The sequence below is a fragment of the Sinocyclocheilus rhinocerous genome, unplaced genomic scaffold (genome assembly GCF_001515625.1).
Source record: "Sinocyclocheilus rhinocerous isolate Xijiao unplaced genomic scaffold, SAMN03320098_v1.1 scaffold395, whole genome shotgun sequence".
NCBI lineage: Eukaryota > Metazoa > Chordata > Actinopteri > Cypriniformes > Cyprinidae > Sinocyclocheilus > Sinocyclocheilus rhinocerous.
The window spans coordinates 1,842,170-1,868,941 of NW_015660890.1; the positions used below are offsets into that span (position 1 = coordinate 1,842,170).

The window sequence follows — 26,772 nt, forward strand, 5'->3', positions numbered from 1 at the left end:
TATATATAAACACTTTTACTATCCAAAGAAATACCATTTTTTAAATATATTTAATTATTCTGTTTTACTTGAAAAATACACCAGCTTCAAAATTATGTTTTGAACATGTTTAATGGTGATTTTTAGGTTTAACAACATTTTAAATAGTTAACTGTATGCTCCATGTCCAGAAATTTGCATATAACTGCTGTTTTAAACATGAAATGTATTGCTTTTTGTGCACTTATACATTATAATATATATTGCATGCTGTATAAAGCATATAGTGTAGTAGCTAGAACGATTAAATTTGCATTTAATTAAACATATATGAAAGCTAATTATATAAATAAATGAGAGATTGGTCTGCTAAAGAAACATCAGAGGAAAATTTTGTCCAATCCTCCCCCTTATTCTAGCTCTAAATCTATTGATCTGTGAAACACAGGACTCAAGGGAGGAGATTCACTTAATATTATACAACTAATCATGAGATGAATAATGATTATACCATTTGGTAATTAAACGTCTTACAAACCATTTAACTCACTGTATGTTGGAAAGGGCCACTGGAGGTCGAAGCCATTGTTTTTTCATTTTTAGTTGTGAATCAAGGGAGCGAAAGGGAGGGGGGGTACAAAAAAAAAAAAAACAAGTGACACAATGGTGAAAACACGTTGATGGTTGTTAGCTGTTATGCTGCTAATCCTCTATGCTGTCAAGGCAATGAAAGGAAACAATTTGAGCAGGGAAAAAAGCCACACAAACACCTCTTTCTCGTGGTGAAGTGGGTAAATTATATATTTAGAAAGCTCATTAGTAGACATATGCTGGTTTCATAAAGAGAGAGAAACAGCAAATATATGCACAAACTCGTAAGCGTGTGTATATGTTGTGAGAGAGCATTATTGGCTCTGTGTATCAGACTCTGATCAACACGCAGGTGCACAAGACGCATGCTAAAAGCCAATTTGCTGTCAACAATTCCTTTCTTATCCCTACTTAAAGGTAATAATTACCCTGCATTAGCGCTGTCAGTTTGTTGTCGAGCACGAAGGGCTGTCTTGCGAACATACAGTGTGTTTGTACACGCAGGGTCCAAAATTAACACTCCCTGAGCGCCAAACGCAACTAAAAATTGGCTTTGCTTGCCAGTTGGCTGAAAAATTCAAGAAATGAAGAGTTCATTTGCAAAAACCGATAACTTTATTAATACCGATAAAAAAATTTTTTATTGCGCATTCCAAGTAATATCAATCAAATTGCAGTTGGGTTGTTTTGATTAAGTAATAATAACTTAAACAAATACGGGTAATTTACAAAATTAAAGTTCATTGAAAGTATGTTTTTTTACATATTAAAAATAACAAAAGCAGATAACTCCAACAGTCGTTTTTGGCAAAAGCAGATAACTCCACATTTCATGTTTTAGAGTTTAAAAAAAAACACTCGTTTAATCTTTTTAATCTCCTCAGATGACAATGTAGATGTCTGACAAACGTTGTCGTTGTTGTGATCATAAACTGTATGGATGTGATTACACGCAATACACGGAGCTTTTCCCTCACCATTGTAACGCGCTGCTTTTGCAAGGTTCCGTGAAAACGTTTCAGCTTTTATTTTCCTTTTTCGCCCTGAAGATGATATCACAGGTTCATCAAGTTCGTCGAAATTATCCATCCTCGATCACTTTTAGTCAGCTTTGATGAAACTCCTCTCAGCTAGCACGTCTTTTCAAAGTGAAAGTAGCCTTGTCACCTGACCTGAATACAGCGCGCTGATTCGCTAAAATGGACTTATCGGCTTCTGTTCAAAAACAACAAGGGCAGCTTGTTGGCTTCTGCAGTAAAATGTGAACTCACGATGCCTTGAAAGTGGACAAAACCGGCTTTTTTGACAAAACGTGTTTAGGGTTCAGATCGCGCTATATGTGGAGAATAATGCACGGCAATCTTTTTTTTTTTTTAAGTGGGGTTTATCGGTTTTTGCAAATGAACTCTTCAAATGCAACATTATTTGGTTTTAATCCAAATGTGAGAACGAATCGCGTTGATTTAATGGTGCGTTCAAATCATGTTGGAAAGATCACACTTACGAGTCAAACGAACATGAACATCACCACAATGTCATAACTGCAAGCGGAAGAACTTTTTTTAAGTCTGAATTTCCTACTTGGGGAGCGTCATTAAGAAAATACAAGGGATGCAATAAATGTATCGTTTGTATTGATGGTAAATTTGTTGAATTTTTTTATTCTTTTCATTTACAATAAAACTAGTTACTTTGCATGTACAATTACAACATACATATATAATGATTCAAATACAGCACCTTCATGAAGTGAATAAAAACAAAGCAAAAACAGACGCATTTTTTATTCATCGTCTTGTGAAAGTAGAGTTAAAAATTTTAGATTTTTTTTTTTCGTAGAGAGGTACATTGCCATATTTTTCTAACCACACATTTGTAACAAATTTAAGTTTATCTAACACGCTTGATGCTTTTTGTTTCTCCAAAACTCAATATTGCGACATTTCTTGCATTAAGCCCCCATAAATGAAACTATGAGGAATAAAATCACAATGCCTCTTTATGTTTATTTAACAGGCAGCATTTCAGGCAAATTTTTTTTATTTTAAAGTTTAAAAATAATGCAAAATGCATTTTCACAGCCAGTAAGAAATAACGAGTAGTAATATTTCTGAATTCACCAGCTATCTAGTAAAAAGTGAATTTTGGAAAAACAGTCCCCCCCCCATAAATACACTAGATTACGGAAGTAACATACGTTTTGAACACTTTGAATATTCATAGCCGGTGTGAAATAATGGGCGGTAAACTTTCTGAATTCATCCGCTATCCAGTAAAAAATAATTTTTGGACCCTGCGTGTGAGCGCATTAGTGCATTATACAACGCGAGCACACGCAGACACACTTAAAATCGCTCTTATGTTCTTGTATCATTCATAATACTTCATGCTTTGCCTGCGACCAGTCAAAGGAAACATTGAGGTACTTGAGATTTTATTGAACGCCGGCTTGTAAACGTTGTTGCGAGGAAAGGCGTGTGTATTAAAATCCTCTAAAAGGCATTGAGCCGGGCTGGAACGGGGCTAGAAATCCCAACAATGGTTTCCAGGAGGGCAGTATCACGGAATGCAAAAGTCTGCCGTGATGAGCGTGCGAGAGATTAGAGACGAACTCCCCCCTCCGCCATTTACATAATGTAAAAACTCTTTTCTTTCATTCTTTCTTTCTTTCTTCCTCTCCAACTATTCACTAAATAAATGAGGAAACTATCAAAGCGTCGGGATGTTTGATAAAAGACAGAGAGAGTGGATTCAGAACGGCCCGGCGCTCTCCACAATACATGCGACGAGTGGCAGCATTCAGAGGCAGCCGACTGAGGAAGGGCTGGCAGAACATTTATAACGGAGGACAATGCTAATGTATTAGGGTGACACCTATACCTCCTCTAAGCCAAAGGGAATCACATTCTAACGCTGGCTTTATCTTCCGAGGGAGAATGCTGCGCTGGGAGGAGGTTTTTATAGATATTTGGACAAATGTAAACGTATAGAGAACGTGGATGATTCTTCATGAGGTTGAAAGGGAACAAGGATCTTATTGAATGTAACACGTTTTGTTCGGCTTCGGTGTTTAAACCTGCTGTTCATTCAGATCAAGATGCACTCAAAAGACTGACAAACCTGTTCGGATCGGGTCCGAGACGTGGCCTGTGGTCTCTGTTAACTGCAAAACGCTGTTAGGACATCTTCTCGCTTTATCTAATTCGGATTTAAACTGTAGTACGATAACAGGTTTAAAAGACAATTGACTAAATATTCAGAATATTTTTTGAATACATCAGGATTTGTTTGAACCATGAAAAATAAGCTATGATGTTATATATATATTTTACATATATATTTTTAAAGTTGCTTCAGAAGTGAAGAAAGATATTGAATTTTGCAATTATACAAATCAAGTTTTTTTTTTTTTTTTTTAAACATACTGACATGCATGACTTAATGTCATGTCTTTAAAGTCAATATGTAATGGAATTCGCAATCAATTTTACTTTCACAGTGTGATATATTTTTGTCTTTATTTTATTTATCAGGAATTGACTGGATTATGAAAAGCCGATGTATCATAATAGAGTGAATTTATACCTTAAAGGCAGGGTATGTGATTTTTCAAAAACACTTTAGAAAACTGATTCGGGCCGAATAGCAAAACAAACTTGAGGCCAATCAGCAGTAAGGGGCGTGTCTACTCGTGATGTGGAGGAGAGAGCTTTCAGTGCATGGTACGGACATTAGCGAGCCGAGCGATAGAAAGATAGAGATGGCGGATAAAAAAACAAAAGAGGAAAACGTCTGCGGAAAGATAAGGCAAGAAGTAGGACCCGTGTAAATATCGGATCAGCTTTCCAGCGCTGGAGAGAACTCAAGGAGCGGAGGCCTGCGATCGGACGCCGAGGTTGCTTTGTTTCTTCTCAATAGGTGAGTAACACAGTGTCTACAACAGCTAAAGTCTGCCTACACCGGACGCGATCAAACGACCGTTGAAAACCATTTGAAATGTGTGTCAGCACGTCATAAATAGAACCCGGCAGCAGTTTTCTGTCGGGGATTTGTTGCACCGCGCCGCTCACGTCCGTAGACACAGTGTAACATTGGTTTTGCTTTGTTTCACAAAACTAATCGTTGCCTGGGTTGCGTACATATGTGTGTGTGTGTGTGTGTGTGTGTGGTGCAACATGCCGCAGACAGGCAAGACAGAGAGAGAGAGAGAAAGTCATCTAATAACAGGGGGAGCAAAGCTATGAAATGAAATGAAAGAAAGAGAGAATTAAGTGATGAAAATAGGTCTGGAGAAAGCAGGAGAGAAATATTAGGAGAAAATAAATGGAAAAGCAGCGGAATGGGACGAGAAAGAAGTGAGTCTAAACAAAACTCATTTTACTTACATGAAACTTAAATATTCGATCAACAACATCTGTGGAATTCATTTTGATTTAAACAGAAATTCAATTCAAATTGTCCCCCAGTTCATAAAAACAAACCAAAATCACAGTTACAGCAATGCATCTGTCTATCCATCCATCCGGTCCTTCAAACTTCAAGGCTTTTTTACACAAACTTTCAAACAAAAGCATTTTTTACTAAAAAAAAATACAGTTACATGGATTTCTGAGAGTTTCAGTTAATTTTATTCTACATACTATGATTCAAATTAAAATTGCAATTCTGGATCTTATTTGCTACCTCAATTCAAATTCAAATTCATTTCAACGAATCCAGAAATTGAATTAGTGTCTATAATTTCGAAAAGTGTGTTTTGATGTTGATTGCACTACACTACACTCAAGATTTTTACCTTAAGATTTAGTCTAAATACTTTTTTCTGCAGTAATCGACATTAGGCCACAAATGCTGTCGTTAGAGCTTAACTTAATTCCTCCTCACCAGCCGGAATGATGGAAAAATAATCTGCTCTCTGAGAGTTTCATTTAACGGGACTTGAAGGAAACAGCTGGAGAAGTACAAGAGGAAAAGAAAAGGGAGACAGACAGGAAAGGAGAGTGAAAGAGATCTGAAAAGCCTTCACAGGTGAGGTGGGCTGAGGGACGCCCTGTCTGTTTGGTCTCTCTCGCAGAAGAAGAAGGGCATGTTTATGCAGACGGAATCTCTCTCACATGACTCCCTCTGGCTTCAGCACTCAACATCACTCCACGAGCCTCAGAATCAGGTAGTGTGACCGCAGAATTGGCCCAGAGGCACGGCTTTCATGAGAGAGGGTTACAAAAGTGAAACACGCGCCATGGAGAGAAATCAGAGACTCTTGGATTTGGCAGCACGGTCGCTCCGACACATACATTCCAGCCTGAGACGGACATGTGACCCGAATCGGGTTGCTCTCGTCCCAACAACAAACAGTTTCACCATCTATCAAATCAGGTAACCGTGACACAGTTTGATTGTACAGGCTTGCGGTTTGTGGTGGGGAAGCCAAATTCCAGGCTCTAGTACCGCTCCTTCCGCAAGATCACTTTTCAAGCCACGATCAAATTATCGTGAAGAACAAAGAGGTGGGCTTGTATCTTTTGTAGTAAAGCTTTTCCTGTGAATGAAGCCAGACAAAGCGTTCAAATGGAGAAAGCATTTCAAAACAGCGCTATCAAAGCGTTGCGGGGGAGAACTCTTGTTAACGTATAAGATTTCTTTCTTCCGACGAAAATAACATTAGCTGTTTATATAAAATATCAAATGCGAGAAATGCATTGAAATCCTAGAATTCTTGTGAGAAGAATCACATTTTATAAAACACACACACAAAAAAAATAAGACTAAGCTAATTTAATCTAATTTACATTTAAATTAATCCTTTTTGTGGCCAATTATTCACATAATCTAGGAGTCTTACAACTCCACAGGAGGCCGAAATCCTTCATACTCAGTTGGTTCAAAGCCTCTAAATAAATTGGCTGCAAGAAACCAATGGCAGCTTCCATCGCATGTTTCGTATCATAATCCTAGTTTAGTCAACTCAATTGATGTGTTGATGTGACAATTGTCCGAACATAAGTTTCGAATCTGTCTCGTGGTTGTTTAATACACATTCCTAACAATGAAATTGGCAGAAATTGGTAATTGGACTCACATTCTCGTATATTCAATCTGCGCCCATTCATTCCTAATCCACCCATGACTATTCTACACCGCGATCCATTTCATGACCACACGGGGAGTTCAAAATATACTCCAGGCGACATGCGGGGGGACGAGACAGCGTGAGACCAATGCATTGGGCATGATCACCTGCAAGCAAACGTCTGACTAATTCCCGCCACCTGGACCATCGGGGTCAGACTTGTGTCAGACCGCTTTGATGTCAAAAATAGGGTCTCGTTTCACAATCATCCCACCACTTGGAAACATTCCAGCGCTTATAGCTTTTACACAATAAACTGCATAGAGTTCTGCATATCAGAATTGCTGGGCATGTATTAAGAAGCTAAATAGACCAGTAGACCAAGCAGAAGTCGCAGTGAAGGACACTGACTCTCGGCCCATTCAGACACTGATTAGCATAGCACTCCTGCCGGATCAATAACCTCATTGACTCGGTCTGTCTCCTCTATCAGGAATGATGGCAGACTCTCTTTTGTAACTCTATTCTCGGGGCAACTGTCCATTCTCTACAAACTCTGGCTCTATTTTTCAAACTGGCCTCGATTTGTTTCCTTCTGTCTCGCTGTCTTTTAGGATGCGAGTAAATAAAGCTGTCTAGATGCCACTGAGAGAGATTAGCATGTAGCTTTTCTGGACCTGAATGCCTGGAAGTGAGGGAATGAAGGCGACACCGTTATTGCCAGAGTTTACTTTGCAAACCTCTTATTATCACGTTTAAGAAAAAAGAAGTGTGAATGGGCAAGACAAGGAGCTACTCTAGCTCCAATTTGCTCACAGCATGGCTTTATGAGCCCTTTCCAAAACCAAGCTTAACGGGAATATGGAAACTTGGGCAGAATCCAAAAAAATCCTTCTTTCTAATACGGAGACAAAACAATGAAGCGAAGAGAGTTTTTAGAAGAAGAGAAAGACCAGATCCATGAAGTGAACCTCTGATGGCCTCAATTTTTTTTCCCCCCATCCATCATAAAAAGTCTTAAATTTAAAATATTCGATCGAAATGGGGGGATTGACCAGTGAGCTGCTCGGGTTCTAGGGGTTAATGGGGGATAAAGATTAGGAGGAACCGGGCTTCGCTTCATCTCCGTCCCCAACCACCTTCCCTTTCCAATCCCAAATCAGCCACACAATGAGACCTTCCAAAGGAGACGGAGCCCGGTTTGCTTTGATATCCTTCCGAGCTCTCGGCTCCGAGTGTCCAGTGCAAAGCCCCATGGAGGTTACTCTCGACTCCGGGGAGTGGAAAAGCTCTCTCTGAGCCATTTTAGATGGAAATGACAGGCGCTCTACTAGAACAAGAAATCAATTTTCAAAGTGAAGAACACGCTAGGCTGTCCAACCGAAGAGTGAGCAACGCCATTCCTCGTTTTTAAACTCGGGTGAGATATGCTTAATTGCTGTAGATTTTATGTGTGTGCATTGGCGGTGTGAAGTTGGGCGGCAATTATACTTTTTTACGCACTGATCAGAGGACTTCTGTTCCAGAACAGATATGCTTTAAGAGTTCATCTTTGAAGATTTAAGCGGATACTTGTCAAATTAAAAACTAATATTCAAATCTCTTTAAGGTGGGGAGAGAGGAGCCAGGCTTTGCTTAGCCTTGTGAGGCAGTGACTTCTGGGGATTTCAGCCCCTGCCTGAAGCCAAGCCACCCAACCTCTTCAGCAAATGCAAACTTTAATCAGTCCTGCACCTCAAAGGCAGAGTAATGGCTTGGAATAACCTTACTGATGGACGCTTCTCTTCAGAGCCGAGTTGAGCGGTGGACTTCGCTGAGTTTAGCAAATCGGCAGCAAAGCGTGGGCTGTTATTGCTAGCGCAATGTGAAATTTTCTTAGCTCAGAAGAAAAGAGAAAAAAAAAAAAAGAGATATTAATGCAAGTGCATTGACTGGTTCATCTCAAATCACCAGTAGATTAGGTGCTTACCCATCTTATAAAGCTATTTTTTCTCAATATAATGAAGCATAACAATTTTTTTTCTATCATTATTTGTAGACTAATTATTAAAGGGAAATTTTTACCCAAAAAGTGGCCAAAATATTCAGTCATCATTTACTCACCCTTAAGTTGTTCCAAACCCGTATTACTTACTTTCTTCCTTGGAACTCAAATGGAGAAATGTTCCAAAATGTACTTAGTACTTACGACTCTTTTCCATACAAATAAATGAGGATACAGGTTGCACCATTAAAGTTTCAGGGGACCCTTCAAAAAATGTATTTCATTCAAACTTCCTTTGTGATTAAACTTCACATGTTGCATCTAAAGGCACCATATTTTAATAGATTTTTTCCCCCTCCATTCATTATATGTAGAAGATTGGCCAGTACATTCTTCAACATTTCTCCTACTGTGTTCCACAGTTTTTCATTTTTGATTCCATTTTTTATCCTTTTAGAACAAAAATTATAGTAGCAACTGAGTACTTACAGAAGCTAATATCGGGACCCTTAAAATGTCAACGAGTCTCTTACTCAAACTATCAAACGTGACGTGAACTTGCCCTCTGCATGATCTGCCTTGAATAGATGCAGGTTTCTCTCATTTACCCTTCGCAACTGTAGCCGCCCGTCTGGCAATGTCTACATCGCTAATGACGGTGACCACAACCTCCACATAATCAGCGGTCACATTCTAAAAGACAATGGGATTCCTTATGCATATTTTTCACTTACTTGGTGACAAAACCATCATCAGGGCTTCAATGAAGGGCCGGAGGGAGCCGGACAACATGCTTCAAACCTTTACCTGCTGGGTTATGCACCACAATACATTTATCTTGACTTCAACTGCCTTTAACGTGAAACCTCACAACTGTCGAGGCCGTCAGAAACTAAGTGGACTCTCTCGACTATCATGATGCATCAAGAATCTTTAAGAGGTCCCTGGACTCCTCGTTATTAACGCTCCTCTCAGGATGTGGTTGATGGAATATATAATGGAAGTGATTTTTAAGAGGACATATCAATTATGGCCGAGACAGACAGACCGAACATGCAAATTAGCACTTTAAAGATTGCTTTTACTCACCGCTTTCGCCTTGGTTTCAGAGTACTCCTGCTGCGCTATGAGCAACGGCCATACCAGGTCTCATCCTGACCGACACAGAATGGGAAACATGTGTAAACATACATATTTTTTCCTTGAGGCATGCATTTTTTTGCATATTACCTTTTTAAATGCTATAAATGTGGCAAAATAGCAAAAAATGACAGTGTAAGCATGTTGTCAGTGATATTTAAGGAGACTGCAATGACAGACAAGGTTTACTGTTTGTGTCACGCAAGCGTTTTTCATCTCCACTGCAAAATAATTACAACAAAGTCTGTCACACTCCATCAATACGACAGGTCAATCAAATAACTGGATGTGGGCTCGTTTCACGTCAACGTGCCTCAGTTGCGTACGATCACGCTCTAGTTTTTTATCTCGTTTTCAAAGAGTGCATCTGCCAAAAAGATGAAAGTGTTGACAGAAGTACAAGAGAAGCTGTGTTTTTCGATCTTACCCTGAGGGGAAACTTTCAGTTGATGTCCGTTTGTTTGGGAGAGCCGAGTCCAAGTATAAAAGAATCTGTCAAAAAACAAACAAAAAAAAAATATTATACCTTATTCAGAAAGCAAAATTTTAAATTGTAAATTTTTAAACGCACTTCGATACCTTCGTCTGAATTTCAGACTGACACACATCACACCCAGAATAATAATATAAGTCAGAAATGAGGGAACATTTTTTGCCCTCAAAACAGCTTTAAAACTAACCGAGCATAAATCAAACTTTCCATCGAGGCTTCTGCCGTTTTTTTTTGCTGACACTCACAGATATGTTCAACTAAATGAGCGTGTGCAGCTCAGTTCACCTCATTTTTGAAAAAAAACCCTGCAAGTTGTAACATATTTCATCTTTTTTTGAAGAGTACAGTTCACTTGTGAAGCTACAGTATGGGACACACACACACACACACACAAACCAGCCGAATGGCTTCGGATTCTCTCTGTCCCAGAATTCCAAAGACCCCTGTAGGCAACTAACAACTTCAGGATCCCGTGGAATGTGCTCCCTGAACTGTACAAAAAGAGGAGGGGGTTTGCTTAGGAGAGCGTTTCTGCAAACACAAACCCGCCACTACTTTAACCGCCTGTGTTTGAGGACGTGTTACAAACTGAGACTGAGTGTTTGGAGGAAATAGCACAAACTGTCTATTAGCCCGAGTATTAAGATACACATCTTCCGCACTCAATTACACGTGCACATATATGGTGTTTGTAATTCTGGAAGTATGCTCGGTTTAGAAGCACAAATAGTGTATATTTAAGCTCACTTGCTCAGTCAACATTTGAATGAGAGATTTATTATCACAATTAGATTTAAGACCGTTCTGTATGTGCTTTTTGCGCATGCACGTGTACACAAACTCTGGAAATGAAATGCGATATAAAAAGCTTGTTAATGTCCCGTTCATTCCCAACTCATTTCCAGTTTGTGTTAATACCACGATGTCTTTGGACTGTGAAAACTCAACTTTTAAATGGACTTTTCTGATGTTATTAGTCCGCATGACCTCGTGGTGACGGGTTTACACAATACCGGACCAGTTTCAATTCAAGATCTCTAAATACTATCAAATTATATACACACATACTGCATTAGCGGAGTTTGTCCTAATGCCACTGTCTGATATTTATATGAAGCCCGGCATTAAAAGTCACAATAAACTATTTCAAATCAAGGGCAGGAATACCTCTCTGGCCCCTCTGCAAGGTGTGCGGATGAAAGAAGACATTATGCGAACAAGTCAGATTACAGTACACAATAATTTTTTACCTTTTCAAGTACATACCATTCCCGTGTTAGGAGGTGGAAGCCACCGTAATATATTTTGACTGAGGGCCGAACAGCCCTTATCAGTGCTAGTCAAGCAATTCAGGCCCCCCGAACAAAGATGAGTCTTCAAACTCCCTCCATTCATCAGCGGACGTGTAATTACCCCCGGTTCACAGTCTAGACGTTACCGCTTTCAGGGTATTTAAGATCCCCTTTGCAACATGCAGCATGCTTGCGCCCGGCCCAACGTTAAATCTGCGGCAGATAAATTAATGAAGAATGCAAGTAAAAAAAAAAAAAAAAAGAAGAAGCGCGACCACAATGAAAAGAACTTTATCCTCCCTGCTGCTAAATGAGATTTCTTTGAAATGCAGATCAGTGGCGCTAGATTAGTGAATTTTAGCTGCTGTCAACATCATAACAAAATACAAATGCGATTGTTCGTCTGGGTCTTATCTCCTTGCTTCCATCTGCTTCTTCCCGTATTTACTCGGGTCGATTTACTATGCAGATCTAAATAAGACGTGCTCGTGGGCACAATGGCTTCTTAAGCTTCTACATCAAGGTATTTGAGAGCGCCGCCACATGAAAAGCTGCCCCATCAAAGGCACATCCCTAATGAACTTCCCGGAAGCGGCATCCAAGTTGTCTTGTACGTGTCTTTCCCTCCTCCTCTCGCTCTCTTCACCCTGCCAAGTGGGCTCGATGCCAGTCACATTTGCAACCACAAGGGACTGTTGCCTTTTTTTTCTTGTTTAATGAAATGACAAAACAACAGATTTACATATGCAGAAACAGGTGTTGTAACAGGTTTGACTCCTCTTGACCTAAAACGTGTTGCATGGGGGAAAACGGGGGGGGAAAAACAAGGGGGGAAAAAAAAAAGTTTATTAGCAACAGCTGCCTGGAGGGTGTTTAGGCTCTGATGGGCATTCAAATCTACACCATCTGCCCTGCTGGTTGCCAGAAGTGACAATCTAAATTAAAAACCACTCATCAAATATTATAAAAATAAACTATTGTATTGCTGTGGTCATATGCTGTAAGTGACCCTATCAAAGACAAAGAGGGAGTATAATTAACCCTCCACAGTCTAAAAGACATCCCTGAGCACCAAACACAACAACGGCACACACATTCCCACAGGCCCCTGAACACACACTCATAGCTACAGTTCAGAAAGGATGCTTGTGTTTCAGTATTCAAAATATGATTGTGCTATTGATTCATATTGGTGGACATTATTAAATTGTGCTACATATGAGTGTCAGATACATTTAGAGGCTAGAATATAAATATAAAATCTGATCATTCAACACAAACACCTCACAATAAACTACTGTGGAAATACCATGATATAGTGATGGAACCAGAAGGAAATACCGTGGTATTTTGATACATACTGAACAATTAACATATTCATGATTTATGCTAAGTATGTAAAATAAAATAATATCAATTTTAACAATAAAATCTGATTTTTCTACACTAACCCTTACAAAAAAGCTACTCTAGTGGTACCATGGTACAATGATGGTATTATACTTTGATATTTACCATGGTACTGCATGGTTACCATGCTCATGATGAATCTAAGACTGAAAATAAAAAATCTAAAACTGATAATAGATATCAATAATAATATCTGATTTCTGCATGAACTCTTACAACAAATGGGGCAACATGGTAAAATTATGGTAAAAAAAAGATTTTTATATATCTATATATAATTTATATATTTATATATCTTTTTTTTATATCTACCATGGTACTGATCCATATACAGTACATTCAAAATTTGTAAGATCACTAATAAAATAACATCAATATCAAAGATAAAATTTGAATTTTCTGCACTAATCCTTACAAAAAACATGGTTTTACATGCCACTCAAAGTTATTTTGAAGAATACAATGGTACATGTCCACAATAACAATATGTCCAAAAAAACAAAAAAAAAACATTGTATTACTGTGTTATCACATCCAAAAAATATGGCAATACCAGAGTAGTGTTGTAAGCATAAAATATATTTTGCTACACAAATTAAATGTCAAGTACAGCAATCAGGCATTCCTTTAAAACAATAGAGAAACATGAAGGTCAAACACATTAACTAATAACATCAGCTCAGTAACTCAACAACAACATGAAGCAAAACCAAGAAAACAACAATTCGGGCCAAAGAGTCAAACTAAAAATATTCACTCTGCCCTTGCCAAAGACAAAGGGAGCATTAATTTGCCCTGTTATTATTTAGAGAGGGCAGGAGGAACAAACCTGAGCCCGTCGTGACCCTGCCACAGTGTTGCAACTTGTTCTAGAGCGATGCCAGCAGAAGGCAGCACCATATGCCCGCAGCCTCGGGCCCGATGCTCTTTCTGCAGCCTAATACGCCTGTCAGGAGACGTTACTGTCACAAATCCTCTGTTTTTCCACAACGTGTTTCAAATAAACACATTTTTTTCTCTCTTGCTAACAGAATTGTCCTCAGAGATTCCACTTAGAAGGTCAGTATTGGGTTCTACTGTACTGACAGTATCTATATTTTTAAGAATTTTTTGATTACTTTTAAAAGCAGGATCATTATATATATATATTTTTTTTTTTGTTTAGTTTTTTTTCATATAATTGTAAATATAGAATAAAAAAAAAAATATATATATATTTTTTTTTACATATCTTTTTTTAAATAACCAAATAATTGGTGCAAAAAAAAAAAAAACATGCTGCAACTAAGCCTGGCGTAAACAGCATCACGCAAACTAACATCGAGTCGACTTCCACACTTCCTCTCGTCACAGGCCACAGGCAAGTTTGGTCCGAGTGGGTCTGACCTTGCCGTTTACTACAAATGACGCCCCCCTTCATCCACAACGACTGGGGTTTTAACTCAACCAGAGACTAAAACGCTCAATAAATCAGTGCCTTCAGCCAACAAGATACTGTCATGCCTTTAAATTGAAAAAAAAGGATGACAAAACATATCAGCAATGATGATAATATCAGCTAAGCATACAATTAATAATTTCAAGGGCATTTGTACTAAGATAAGATGCTTATGGGTGATTTTAATACCTCTCCATAAAGGTCATGTGATATCGTTCGTGTGAAAGAGCACCGTCACAGTCAAAAGACTAGAGTTGGGGATTATATTCCATGTTTAAGGAAAAAAAATATCAAACAAAAGGTCTAGAGCAATGCAACCTCAGACTGAGAAGAAACATTCCATTAGTCAAAACATTAAACATTTAAATTCATAAAATAAGCATAAAAATCACATCCACTGACACACAAAGCTTTAAAACAACAAAAAAAAGCATTTCTTATTTCTAATAGGTAACCTCAGAGGAAACACTCAGTGTCTTAGTTACTGAAGCACACCAAACGTTATTAGGATGATGTGGATAATTACAGCACATAAGACCTCTTAAGCATGTAATACAGTCTTTTATCTGGAGAAGTCAATCTCTGCGAGGCTGACAGCTAGCAGCATATGATCCCGGTAAACAAATACTTTCACGCGGCACCAAAGCTTTCCATACAGTATTTTTTACACTTCATGACAATCTGATAATACCAAATTTCATGCAAAAGCACAAACCTCAAAAACATAGCCAAACTAAATTACTGAACAGACAACTCCAGGAGTGCACTGAAATTAATAAATGAGCTCGTTTAAATTGTTTTTTTTTTAGAATGGTAAGATTAATGTTAACCTTGATAATAATAATAATAATAATAAAAAAAATGTACTATACATTATTTATTATCTTTATTACTACACACACACACACACACATATATATATATATATATATATATTTTCATGCAAAAGCACAAACCTCAAAAACATAGCCAAACTAAATTACTGAACAGACAACTCCAGGAGTGCACTGAAATTAATAAATGAGCTCGTTTAAATAGTTTTTTTTTTAGAAACTTACAAAAAATGTAAAACTATAAACCTATTAAACACTCATAATTATTTGAGAATAACTGTATAAACCGTAAATGTAGTGAAATCAATTAAAGATCATGTACATTTCTCCATATATTTACAATTTATGCCGTAATGCATTCACTAAAAACGTTTACTGTTAAATAGATAGAAATTGTGTTGTTATTTACAATAACAAACTAATGAATGTTAACGTTTCACACAGGTTGTTTTAAAACCAAAACGCACAAATAAACACCGCTATAAACACAACAAAAAGTTGCTTAGCATAAAAAGACGTGCAATAATCAAATATGCCAAAACTGTCACTGGAGGTTTATTGTTTATAAAGACAGAATCACAATACTGAGTTCTCCCGAGCTCTCTAACAACACAAACACTGTCAAAACAACAAATAAACCATCCAACAAGCCGTCTGCAACTTCTCAGTGAAGTCAAACTCGTATGAAAGGCATAAACGTAAAAAAAAAAAACTCACCAAAAGAAGCGAATGTATCTCCTTCGCGGATGCAAAGTTTGGCGTGTTTACGAGTCAGTGGTTTAAAAAAGCGCTAAAAACAAACGCACAACACGCGCTGTTGATATTCCTCCGCTCGGAGTTGCGAGACGCTGCTGTCTTCAGTCAGTGTGCTGCTGTTATTACCGATGCAACAGTAAAAAAACGCCCGAGTAACACCGACTCCTGTTTGAATGCGCTCGCATGACGCGGCGGCTTGTTTTTTTGTATCTAGATTCAATACATCGCAATGTATCGGTCGAGTTTGGGGGGGACTAGCTTATTAGAATGCGGGGAGGCACTAACGCGGATGCGCATGTTGTTATTTTTTTGGCGTACTGCGACCCCACGTGACGTCATGTCCACCTGCTGGGTAAACAATACAGTCATTAGAAGTTGAAGGAGTTTGATTTGTTTGTCGAGTCTTTTAAATACACTAATATGAAGAATACAATATCAATTGTTTCATCTGCTGAAGAGACCAGTAGAGATGAGGAGCAGGAATGTGGAGTGCTATCATTTATTTTCTTTTTCTTTTGTTTAACAGTTTTATTATCACTATCACTATTTTTTATTATTATTTCTTAAATTGTAATTCCTATTTATCGGTGTTTGTGATTAATACATATTTAAATATTGTATTGTTTATTATGAATAAATAAAATGAAACAAAAAATAAATAAAGTCATTAAGGTTGAGTGTATAAAAATCTGAAGATGAGCAATGTGGAGGAGTGTTGGAAACAAAGGAACAACTGAGAATTCTTGTGCTTTCTTTCTTTTTTATTTCCTTAATTGTTTGACATAAATTCAGGCTTTATTTTATGTATTTTTAACATAACATTTTTATTTCTTTGAGCATGAAATTTATTCACACACCCCAGGTTCATTTAAATGCACCTCAAGCTGAACATCTGTAGATCATCAGCAATCTTTTTTTTTCATTGTGATGAAATATTTTTTATTTGAGTGATCAACTGATGTTATGAAATAATGTTTGCTTTTGAACATTTATGTTTGAATTACTGTAGCTCTTTAGTTGATATGCATACTGTAATGGTGAGTTATGCATCATATGTGTACTGTAACTGTGTGCTACTGCCTTGAAATTTTCATATGAATAAAACAGGGGGGAAATGATATTCAGATCAAAGATTCTCCCTTTGTGAATTAATTATCCTGGTCTCTGTCTGAATTAACTATCTTCATTACCTATTGTGGTATCAAAAACTACCTGTATTAAATATTACATTTGTATAAAGGATGGATGGTCATGTAAAAAAAAAAACATGTATATTTGCATATCATCAAAATATTGTTCATGCATATTTAAATAAATGCACTGCATAGCAGATTTTGACTTAGTTTTATTAGAACATTTTAACACTTCCAAAATCTGATAACAAATATCTGTCAGATGTCTGCAGAGGTGTTAGGAATTTTTTTGTTAATTGATCAGAAATAGAATATTTGATGCCTTCTTTTCACCACATGCATGTCATTTAAATAAAAGATTTAATTAAGAAAATGCACCATTTTATGGGTTTTATCACAAAGAAATCAAAAACACGTGCATTTTCTATATGGATTTTAGGGGAGGAAAATCGTTTTGAGAAGACTGCGTGAACCATAAGGGTTTGCTGCCACCTACTGGAATGTTTTGGAATCCACTTTTGAGTCTCAAAGAAACAAACAGTGTGCACACAACTTTGGTTAGACGCTGCCACCTAGTGGTCAGTCGTGATAATGCACAAAAACACTGAAAGCAAAGCCAGCAGAGTTTTCTGGAATTCACAACTGACATTGTTTAAATAACTATACAATAAAGGCAAAAGCACAATCAAATACAATAAAAAGTTAAAATTTTTATAAATTAACGAAGTAAAAATATTTACTAAAGTCAATTTCAGTCCTTCACCTCTTGGCTATATAAAAACATACAGTTTATTGAATACAAACTGATCTTGTGTGGCAATATATGCCATGGCAGAGCAGGTTGTCACAATGGGCTAAGTTGTCACAATGGGAACCTACTGATTACTGACAATTATTTGATAAAATACATTTGTTTTGAAATATGAGATAATATCTGAATGTAATAAAAGCCATCTTAATATGCATTTAAAATGCATTACAGACTGAAAGGCTTTTCAACTCAATTTAAACAGTAAAACTGATATAAAATAAAAAAACACAGTCAAAATATAAACAATAAAATAAAATATTTGGCCAGAAGAAATAATCATTACTGATTTATATAAACTGTAAAAAACATGACATTTCTCAACCTGACATATTATCATTATATTATTTGAATGTAATGACAGTGCGGTTATTATTGTGCTCACTTGCCAACAGACATAAAATATGACCACTGCAAAATTTTGTTTGAAGAACAGAATTCACAAAAATCTGTCTTTATTCTCTAAGACAGTTTCATCTAGGTGTTTGAAACCAATATGCATGAAAAAAAACCCAGAAGTATTTAAAACTTGTAGTTACTTTGATATCGCCCCTTCAGCCAATTTCCCATGTGACAACCAGCCCCGGTCTCTTCTACATGTCCAAACAGAAGCATTGTGTTGTTTCGGAACAGATACACATATATAATTCAAAAGCATTTAATCGAAGCTATCAGGTTCAGCAGAGTTCAACAGACGACATGAACACATCGAAGTGTCACACGTCTACCAGACACTAGTGACCAGGAAGACCAGCATAGTTTGGTAGCACCCGCAGCTATTTTAAAGCCTGGCAACCACACAATGTTCAGCTGCAACCTGACGCTCTGTGTCTAGTCACGTTGTGAGTGAGGGTTCCAGGCGGTTAGTGTTGTTCTCTCAGACTTTACCCATCCAGCATTACCCAGGCATGTCTAGGGAAGAGCTTGTACTCTCCATGGTCTCCTGCAACCTGGAGCCTCCTATCTATAGTGACTGGACAATGAAAAACAACAAGGAAAATGTAAAATTGGAGAAAACGGTGGACAGGGCATTAGAAGGAAGCTCTGGAGATGAATCCGAGGAGGTGGAACCCGAGCCCCCACCGGTAGCCGTACGAAGAAAGGTGTCATTTGCGGATGCCTTTGGTCTGGACCTGGTTTCTGTGAAGGAGTACGACAACCGGGATTCATCAAGGCTGGATGCAGATGGTAGAGAGGGTGAGGAGTACTACATCTCATGCCTCTTCAATGTCCCAGTGTTGCACCAGGACATGGAGGTGAGACTTCAGCAGCAGAAGCTGGAACTGGAGCGCATCAAACTGCTCCCTGGATCCACCACGATCCGGGGCATCGTTCGCGTGCTTAACCTCTGCTTCCACAAGGCCGTCTACATCCGCGTCACTCTGGACGGCTGGCAGAGCCACTTCGACCTGCTGGCGGAGTACATGCCTGGGTCCAGCGATGGCGAGACTGACTGTTTCTCTTTCCACCTCGTGTTGACGCCTCCATTCCAGGTCGAAGGGTTGCGGGTGGAGTTCTGTCTGAGGTACGAAAGTGCTGTTGGAACCTTCTGGGCCAACAATGGAGGTACGAACTACATTGTCTTCTGCCACCAAAGACGAAGAAGTGATCTGAAAGAGAAAGAGAGTGAAAAGGAGAAGTTGGTAGAGGAGAGTAACCAAAAAAGTATCAGGAGCTGCCTTAAAACAATCAGGTGGGGAGCACTGCAAAAACAGAGACTAGAATCATCACTATTACTCATACTTAGTGTTAGGGATTTGAACTTTGGCGTATAATTCGGATGTGTTGAAGTTGAAGAAATGTGTGTTGCTACTTTTACCAAGTAATCACGCTTACAATTCTAGCCTTAAAGGGATAGTTCCCCCAAAAATGAAAATTCTGTCATTAATTACTCGCCCTCATGTCGTTCCAAACCTGTAAGACCTTCGTTCATCTTCAGAACACAGATTAAGATATTTTTGATGAAATCTGAAAGCTTTCTGACCCTCCATAGACAGCAATGTAACTACCATGTTCAAGGCCGGTAGTAAGGACATTAATAAAATAGTCCATGTGACATCAGTGGTTCAACCGTATAATGTACGATAAAAAAAAGAAAGAAAACGAAAATAACTTTATTCAACAATTTCTTCTCATCCGTGTCAGTCGATGCACATTCACGAGAGTACCACGACATATGCGTAAGAGCCGGCGTTCTGACGTAGAACCCAGATGCGCTGCGACTTGTTTGCAAGCAGAGGAATGCATACGGATAAACGTAACATGGAAGAGAAAAAATTGTTGAATAAAGTCATTATTTTTGTTTTCTTTGTGCACAAAAAATATGCTCGTAGGTTCATAACATTAAAGTTGAACCACTGCTGTCACATGTACTATTGTAACGATGCCCTTACTACCTTTCTGGGCTAAAAAATGTTTCAGTTGATTTGCCGTCTATGCAGTGTCAGAAAACTCAATATAGTATAAATATAAAAATATCTTAATTTGTGTTCCGAAGATGAACGAAGGACTAACAGGATTGGAACAACATGAAGGTGAGTAATTAATGACAGAATTGTATTTTTTGGGTGAACTAACCCTTTAAAAATGATAAAACTGTCTAAAAAATACCATATATGTACACTGAAAGAACAAAATAGTTGCAATGCAGGAGGGTAATCGCACAGCATAAGCTTTGGCAACCATCCAAAACATCCTACCAATTGCATGGCAGCACTAAAAATGACTCAGAACACCTTACAGTACTAAAAAAACATGGTTAAACTTGTTTAAATGTATACCTCATTTCCCAATAAAACTAGACGTATTTCTCTGGTTGTCCAATCAAGCACTCTGTTTTGACTGGAGATTGTATGTTTGAACATATGGTTGGTGAGTATAATTGAAAACCTGCCTTATATTTACAGTAAAAAGAACTACTCGGACGCGACACCTGCAGAGGCGAGTGGTGAGATCTCAGGTGGGTTTCTTATGTGGAGATCTGGGAATGGGGAACTTTGATTCTGAAGATGAGAGACAGAGTTTGAGTTTGTTTTTGTTTTTTTCCAGAACAAGTCACACCCAAGGTCGGGCATACTAGGGAGAACAAAACAAAGAAAGAAGCAGGAATCAATTCCTGCAAATCCCTTAAGGACTGCTGCAAAACTCTGGTAGGGTCAATGAGTGCTCAGAGACAAGGTTCAGAGACAAAGACAGGCATTTAGAGAGGTAGTTCACCCATAAAAGGGGTAGTTTGCCAGTTTGTAGTTTACTGATAAATATACAGTAAAACGTTATTGGATGAACAATCTCTTTAAATGCAAAGCAGAAACTTATTAGTAAGGATAAGTTCATGCATTTTGCAACATTATATTCCACTGAATAAGTGACGCTTGTTACAAACATGACATAATAAAGTCTGTTGAAAACCACCTTTTTTCACTCTTTTTTGATAGGTGGATCGTCGTAGGAAACGTCAAGCTGCTCGTTTGGCTCGCGTGCAGGACTACTTCGCTCAGAAAGCAATGGAAACCCAGATGGGATGTAATTCCAACACAGATGAAAGTAACACATCCTTCCCAAAGCTGTCTATACCAAGTAGAACTGACTTGCCAGTTGTCCACAGCCGACAAGGATGCAGTATGGACACGCCACCAATACTAATGTACCACCAGATCCCTTTGCTTTCCCTGGATTGGGGCAGTACCACAACAACACCGCCCCAAGCAAACCCTCCAGATGCCTGCAGTAAAACAAGACATCAGGTTGAAGATCAGTCAGAAGTTTTAGTCCCAATGGAGGACAAGGGAGCTGAGAAAGACCACAGTCAAGAGTCTCCTGACAGGAAAGCAATGGAAACTGTAAAATCTGTTCCCGTAGAGCAATCAAAGGATCTCAGCACGAGTCCTAGAGATCAGGTTGTGGATTACCAACTAGTGAAAGAGCCAAGGGTCACTACCCTACCATGTTCTGCCCAGGGATCGGAGCCAGAGAGAGCGGGAAGCGAGTTAGAGGCATCTCGTGACCGCCAAGCCCCACATCAAGAGCACACAAGCGGATCTTTGAGTCAAGACACGACCAAAGCAAACCCTGGGGACGAAACTCGAACCGCACGTGACACCGAGACTCAGAATTCAGAAGCCGGAGATGGAATCTCACCTGAAGAATGCACAGGCAGCTCCGACACCTCAAAGGTTAAAGAAAACACACAGAGAGCGGTCAAAGACACCCTGACATTTACGGGGATCATGGACGTGCCACTCACAAATAGACAGGCCGAGGGATCTTCTTCAGAAAGGAAGGATATAAATAAAGATGCTAGCGAGGAGCAGGTGGAAATGAGGGCGTTCTGTAGAGAACTACATGAAAAGGACACGGAAAGCAGTAGAAAAGGACAAGATGAGACAACTACGGACCGCAGCGCAGAAATACAGAGCGTTTCATCGTGTGAGAGCGAGGCATTTAATGAGAACGAATTATGCACGTCGAAGTGTTTTAACAAAGACAATTCAGAGCTACTGAAAAACGAAGAGAGGCGTTTTGAGACAAACAAAGGACTTAAAATGAAGGAGCGACTGAATGAGACGACTATAGAAGCTGCTAGTGTTGAAGAGGATGAAATGCATTCAGAAGAGCTTATAGAGGACTCCCGAGCAGTGGGTGACAATTGCACAGATGGAGAAGAGAAAGAGTTTGAGATTCATGCTACCAAATTTGCACCCACCCACTTACCTACCTATCCAACTGTTAGCACTGACCCATCCAGGCCCCTCCTTCGGACAGCATCTGCAAAGGAAACTTCTGCAGAGGAGGACTTTGAGCTTGGGAAGACCCTCAGAAACTTTCAAGAACCCCAGCGACTGGACGGAGAGGATGAACTCTCCACGCCGTTACCCAGCATTCACCTGTCCTGGGTGGGCGGCAACAGCAGTAGGCTGTTGAGAGAATTCTGCTCGCTGGGTCACACGGCCAAGGCTCTTGTGTATGCTATTCTGTTTGTGATCTTCATAACGGCGTATCTCTACGTCCTGCCAACATGCATGGCCCTCTATCTGTTTTCTCTGTGCTGGTGGTGCAGCCAGGGTATGAAACAACGTCTGGATGTGGCTGTTGATGTGGACTGAGACCAGACAGGAAGTTCTTGAAAGGTTGTTGTCAAATTATGTGCGACTCTGAAATGAAAAGTGACACGAAGTGATTCTATGGGCCCAAAATCACTTGATAAAATGAGATTTGATGAGGTTTCTTTCTTGTCACTTGTGTTTCCATTAAAAGTCCCATTTGAAACAGGAGTCTTTCAATATAATACTAAACTCAAACTAGAATAGTGGATATGTGCTAATCCTGTTTTGTGATATAATTAAATCACAGAAAACATTCTTATAATGTCAACGCAACAATTGCTTTCACAGATATATCTCCATGATATACAGTTCCAGTCAAAAGTATAGATACAACATTTTTGAGTTTTTGATTACTCTTTTTTTTTTACTTGTTTTCCAGTAAAAATATCCCAAAATTCATAAAAGAAGATAAGATTACTTCACAAGCAACAGTGCATAAGATACGAAGACTTCTGATTTATAGTGCATCGTGTATAAGTATAAAATAAAATAAAAAAATCGGACAAAATACACTGTTATAAAAAAAAAAACAGTCTCTTAATATCATGCATTGTTGCTTCTTAAGGAAACTCATCTTGTTTTAAGGATTTTAAGATATTTTAACTGGAAAATGACAAAATATTTTTTGCTGTAACACTTTAGTATAGGGACCAATTCTCAATATTAACTAGTTGCTTATTAGCAAGCCTATTATTAACATATTGGCTGTTTATTAGTACTTATAAAGCACATAATGCCCATATTCTACATCCCTAATCCTACCCAATACCTACACTTGACTACCTTACTAACTATTAATAAGCAGCAAATTAGGATTTTATTGAGACGAAATGAAAAGTGACACGAAGTGATTCGATGGGCCCGATATCACTTGACAAAATGAGGTTTAAGAGGCATTTTTGTTTGTTTCTTTCTTCTCAATTGTGTTCCCATTAAAAGTCCCATTTAAAACAGGAGTCGTTTAATGTAATACTTAACTAAGCGAGAATTGGACCTTAGAAATAAAGTGTGACCTTTTTTGCAAACAAATTCATACACCTAAGCACAGTTTAATTATGACTGTATACAAAATAATTTCTTCATGAGCCTTAGTATTAAAAAGTGTCACAAGGAACAATATTCAGTCCAAACTTTTGACTGGTACTGTACCTTTATGTAATGTTTTACTGGGTTCATACAAAAGCACGTTGAATGCACTGAGGACACAGCTGCATTTCATGTCTCTTTGGGGATGTGTGTGACTGACGTGACATTTCCTGCCAATCCCATCATGTCTCTGTTCCCAAAAGAGAGAGGGAGAGATACGAGGGCTGGGGAAAGGACGGGGCTTCTCGCCCTTCTGATCTGTGAACATAAGTAATTCATACCTAAAAGCCTTAAAAAAGTCTTAGTTTATGCACAAGTGAAAATTCCCCTCATTTACTCACAATCATGTCTGGTGAAACACAAAATGAGTTTTGCATGCTCTTCTCCATGCAGTTACAACAAATGGAGACTCAAGCTTTAAAATGCCATTAAAACATCATAAAGTATCATAAAAGTAGTCCATATGTGAATACGGTGCAATCTATAATGAGCCTAATTTACATAGAAACATGGTGTGCTTGGGCTCAAAAGAATGGCACGATTTTTACGCCTCGTTGAACTGGATTATGGGTATTTAGTGAGACAGATGCATAATTTTGAGCTGAAATACGACACTGTTTATTGAATTTGCCAGTGTGTTGGTCTTTGCATGTGCTTGTTTTAGTTGTGGGCAAATGCATGATCTCTGTTTATATGTGAGTGTGTAATAGAGATGTGTGTGTGTGTGTGTGTGTTGCTGCAGTCATATGATCCAGTCTACTATGACTCTGACATTTCGGTGTATTTAAGTGGACAGCATAAATGTACACATTGAACCAAGCTGGTTTATGCTGGTTAGAGCTGGTCTGGTGACTGGAAGAGCAGAAAAATGATACTGTATTACCATCTAAGGACATTCAAAGGGCATCTAAACTTCTCAAATGTGTAGCTAATAATGTCATAAAATGCACATTTATGTGCGGTCCTTCTGTTTTATGTATTTACATTGCATACAGTGTTTAACCGTTTGCAGATGATCTAAGCATTCACACATGGTATTTTATGTTGGTTTGCAGTAGAAAAAAATGAAAGCAAATGAAAAATGCTTGGACCACTTAAACACTGGACCACTAAAAACAACTCAAGTTAATAAATAATGGTCACCCAAAACAAATATTCCAGTTATTCATAACAAAACCAAATGAAGAATTTGCACCATTTGATATGCAGTTTGCACTGAGCAGCTTCATAACAAACAGGTTCATTGAGTCTTTCCTGTACGTTTCCATTGAGCTCAGCACGGTTTGTTATTAAAGTGACTCAGGAGGAACATGATATTCCCAGATGAAAGACACGCAGGCCACGCGATAAATGTCGCTACGATCACATGAGGGATTTTTTCTGAGGCGTGAATACTTCAGATGTTTCATGCATGCCTGCTTTGCAGTTAATTGTGTGGTACGTGTTGGCACCCTTTACTTTTTCTCTTTCTTTCTTTCTGAAAGTACAGGCATCTTTTAAAGCTGAGTCTAAAAGTTGCTGAGCTTCACCAATCTGCATATAATTGTGCCAACGTCATGACAAACATACCCTTATCAAAATTAAAGTTAATTTCAATCTAAATCACTGAAAGCAATATTATATTATTATTATTAATATTTTCACTTTTTTATTGGTTTTTATTATTTATACCCTATTTTTGTATTTTATTTTTTATTTTATCTGTACACTCTTAAAAATAAAGGTGCTTAAAAGGTTCTTCACAGCGATGCCATAGATTAGAAGAACCATTTTTGGCTCCACAAAGAAGCATTCAGTCAAAGGTTCTTTATAGAACGATCTCTTTCTTACCTTTTTAATAATCTGAAGAACCTTCTTTCGCCAGTTTATGGAACCATTTAGACAAAAAGGTTCTTCTATGGCATCGTGAAGCACTTTTAATTTAATCAATTTGTTTTATTTTACTTTCATTTTTTTTTTTAAACATATCTTTATTAACTTTTCCAAAACGTTTACAAGTAAACAAGGAACACTTATGATCAAACCTTCTTCCCCATCCCCACAACCACAAAGCCTTGGCAGGCAAAATAAATAAAATAAAATAAATAAATAAATACAATCCTGATTGTTATATTTATATTACATATCTTCACACATCTAGTGCCTCATCAATATCTCCTTCTTTAACAAAGTTCAAAAATGTCTTCCAGATATCATTGAATTCCGAGGATTTTTTCCTTATTACATATGTAAGTTTCTCAAGAGCCAAGCTAGAAATACAATTTTTTAACCATAGTCCAAGGGAAGGGCAATTAGCATTCTTCCAACATAGGGCAATAGAACGTCTGGCTTGTAGTAGACATAAGTCCACTAATTTTCTTTCCTTACTAGATAAAGAACAATTGTCTCCATAAATACTTAATACACACAATACAGGGCATAAAGGAATCGGAGAAGAGGTAAACTGAGAAACATACTGAATCACCCCATCCCAAAACTTTTGCACTTCTTCACATTCCACTTTCATTTTTTATTAGTATTTTCATTTTGTACTTTCATTTTTTTTGTATTTAAATTTTTTTGTATTTTATTTGTACTTACATTTTTAGCATTGTATTTGTATTTTCATTTTTTTGCATTTTATTTGTACTTTCATTTTTGTATTTAATTTGTACCTT

At 38.1% G+C, this 26,772-nt stretch overlaps 2 protein-coding genes across 2 annotated transcripts in view; one reads left to right on the forward strand and one right to left on the reverse strand.

Annotated features, from left to right (window-relative positions):
* LOC107725896 (forkhead box protein P2-like) overlaps positions 1-16,125 on the reverse strand; it is a 100,157-nt gene extending 84,032 nt beyond the window's left edge. Inside the window, exons 1-3 of the mRNA XM_016535314.1 lie at positions 15,948-16,125; positions 10,192-10,256; positions 9,714-9,778 (exon numbers count right to left, since the gene is read on the reverse strand). The gene's annotated coding sequence lies outside the window, so the exon portion shown is untranslated. The remainder of the gene's footprint in view (positions 1-9,713; positions 9,779-10,191; positions 10,257-15,947) is intronic.
* A 2,652-nt stretch (positions 16,126-18,777) lies between these two features.
* Positions 18,778-23,663, forward strand: LOC107726069 (uncharacterized). The gene is made up of 4 exons (XM_016535543.1): positions 18,778-19,620; positions 20,834-20,886; positions 20,976-21,076; positions 21,362-23,663. The coding sequence occupies exons 1-4, from the start codon at positions 18,836-18,838 to the stop codon at positions 23,027-23,029; spliced, it is 2,607 nt and encodes an 868-aa protein (XP_016391029.1). The 5' UTR covers positions 18,778-18,835; the 3' UTR covers positions 23,030-23,663.
* Positions 23,664-26,772: the final 3,109 nt, after the last annotated feature.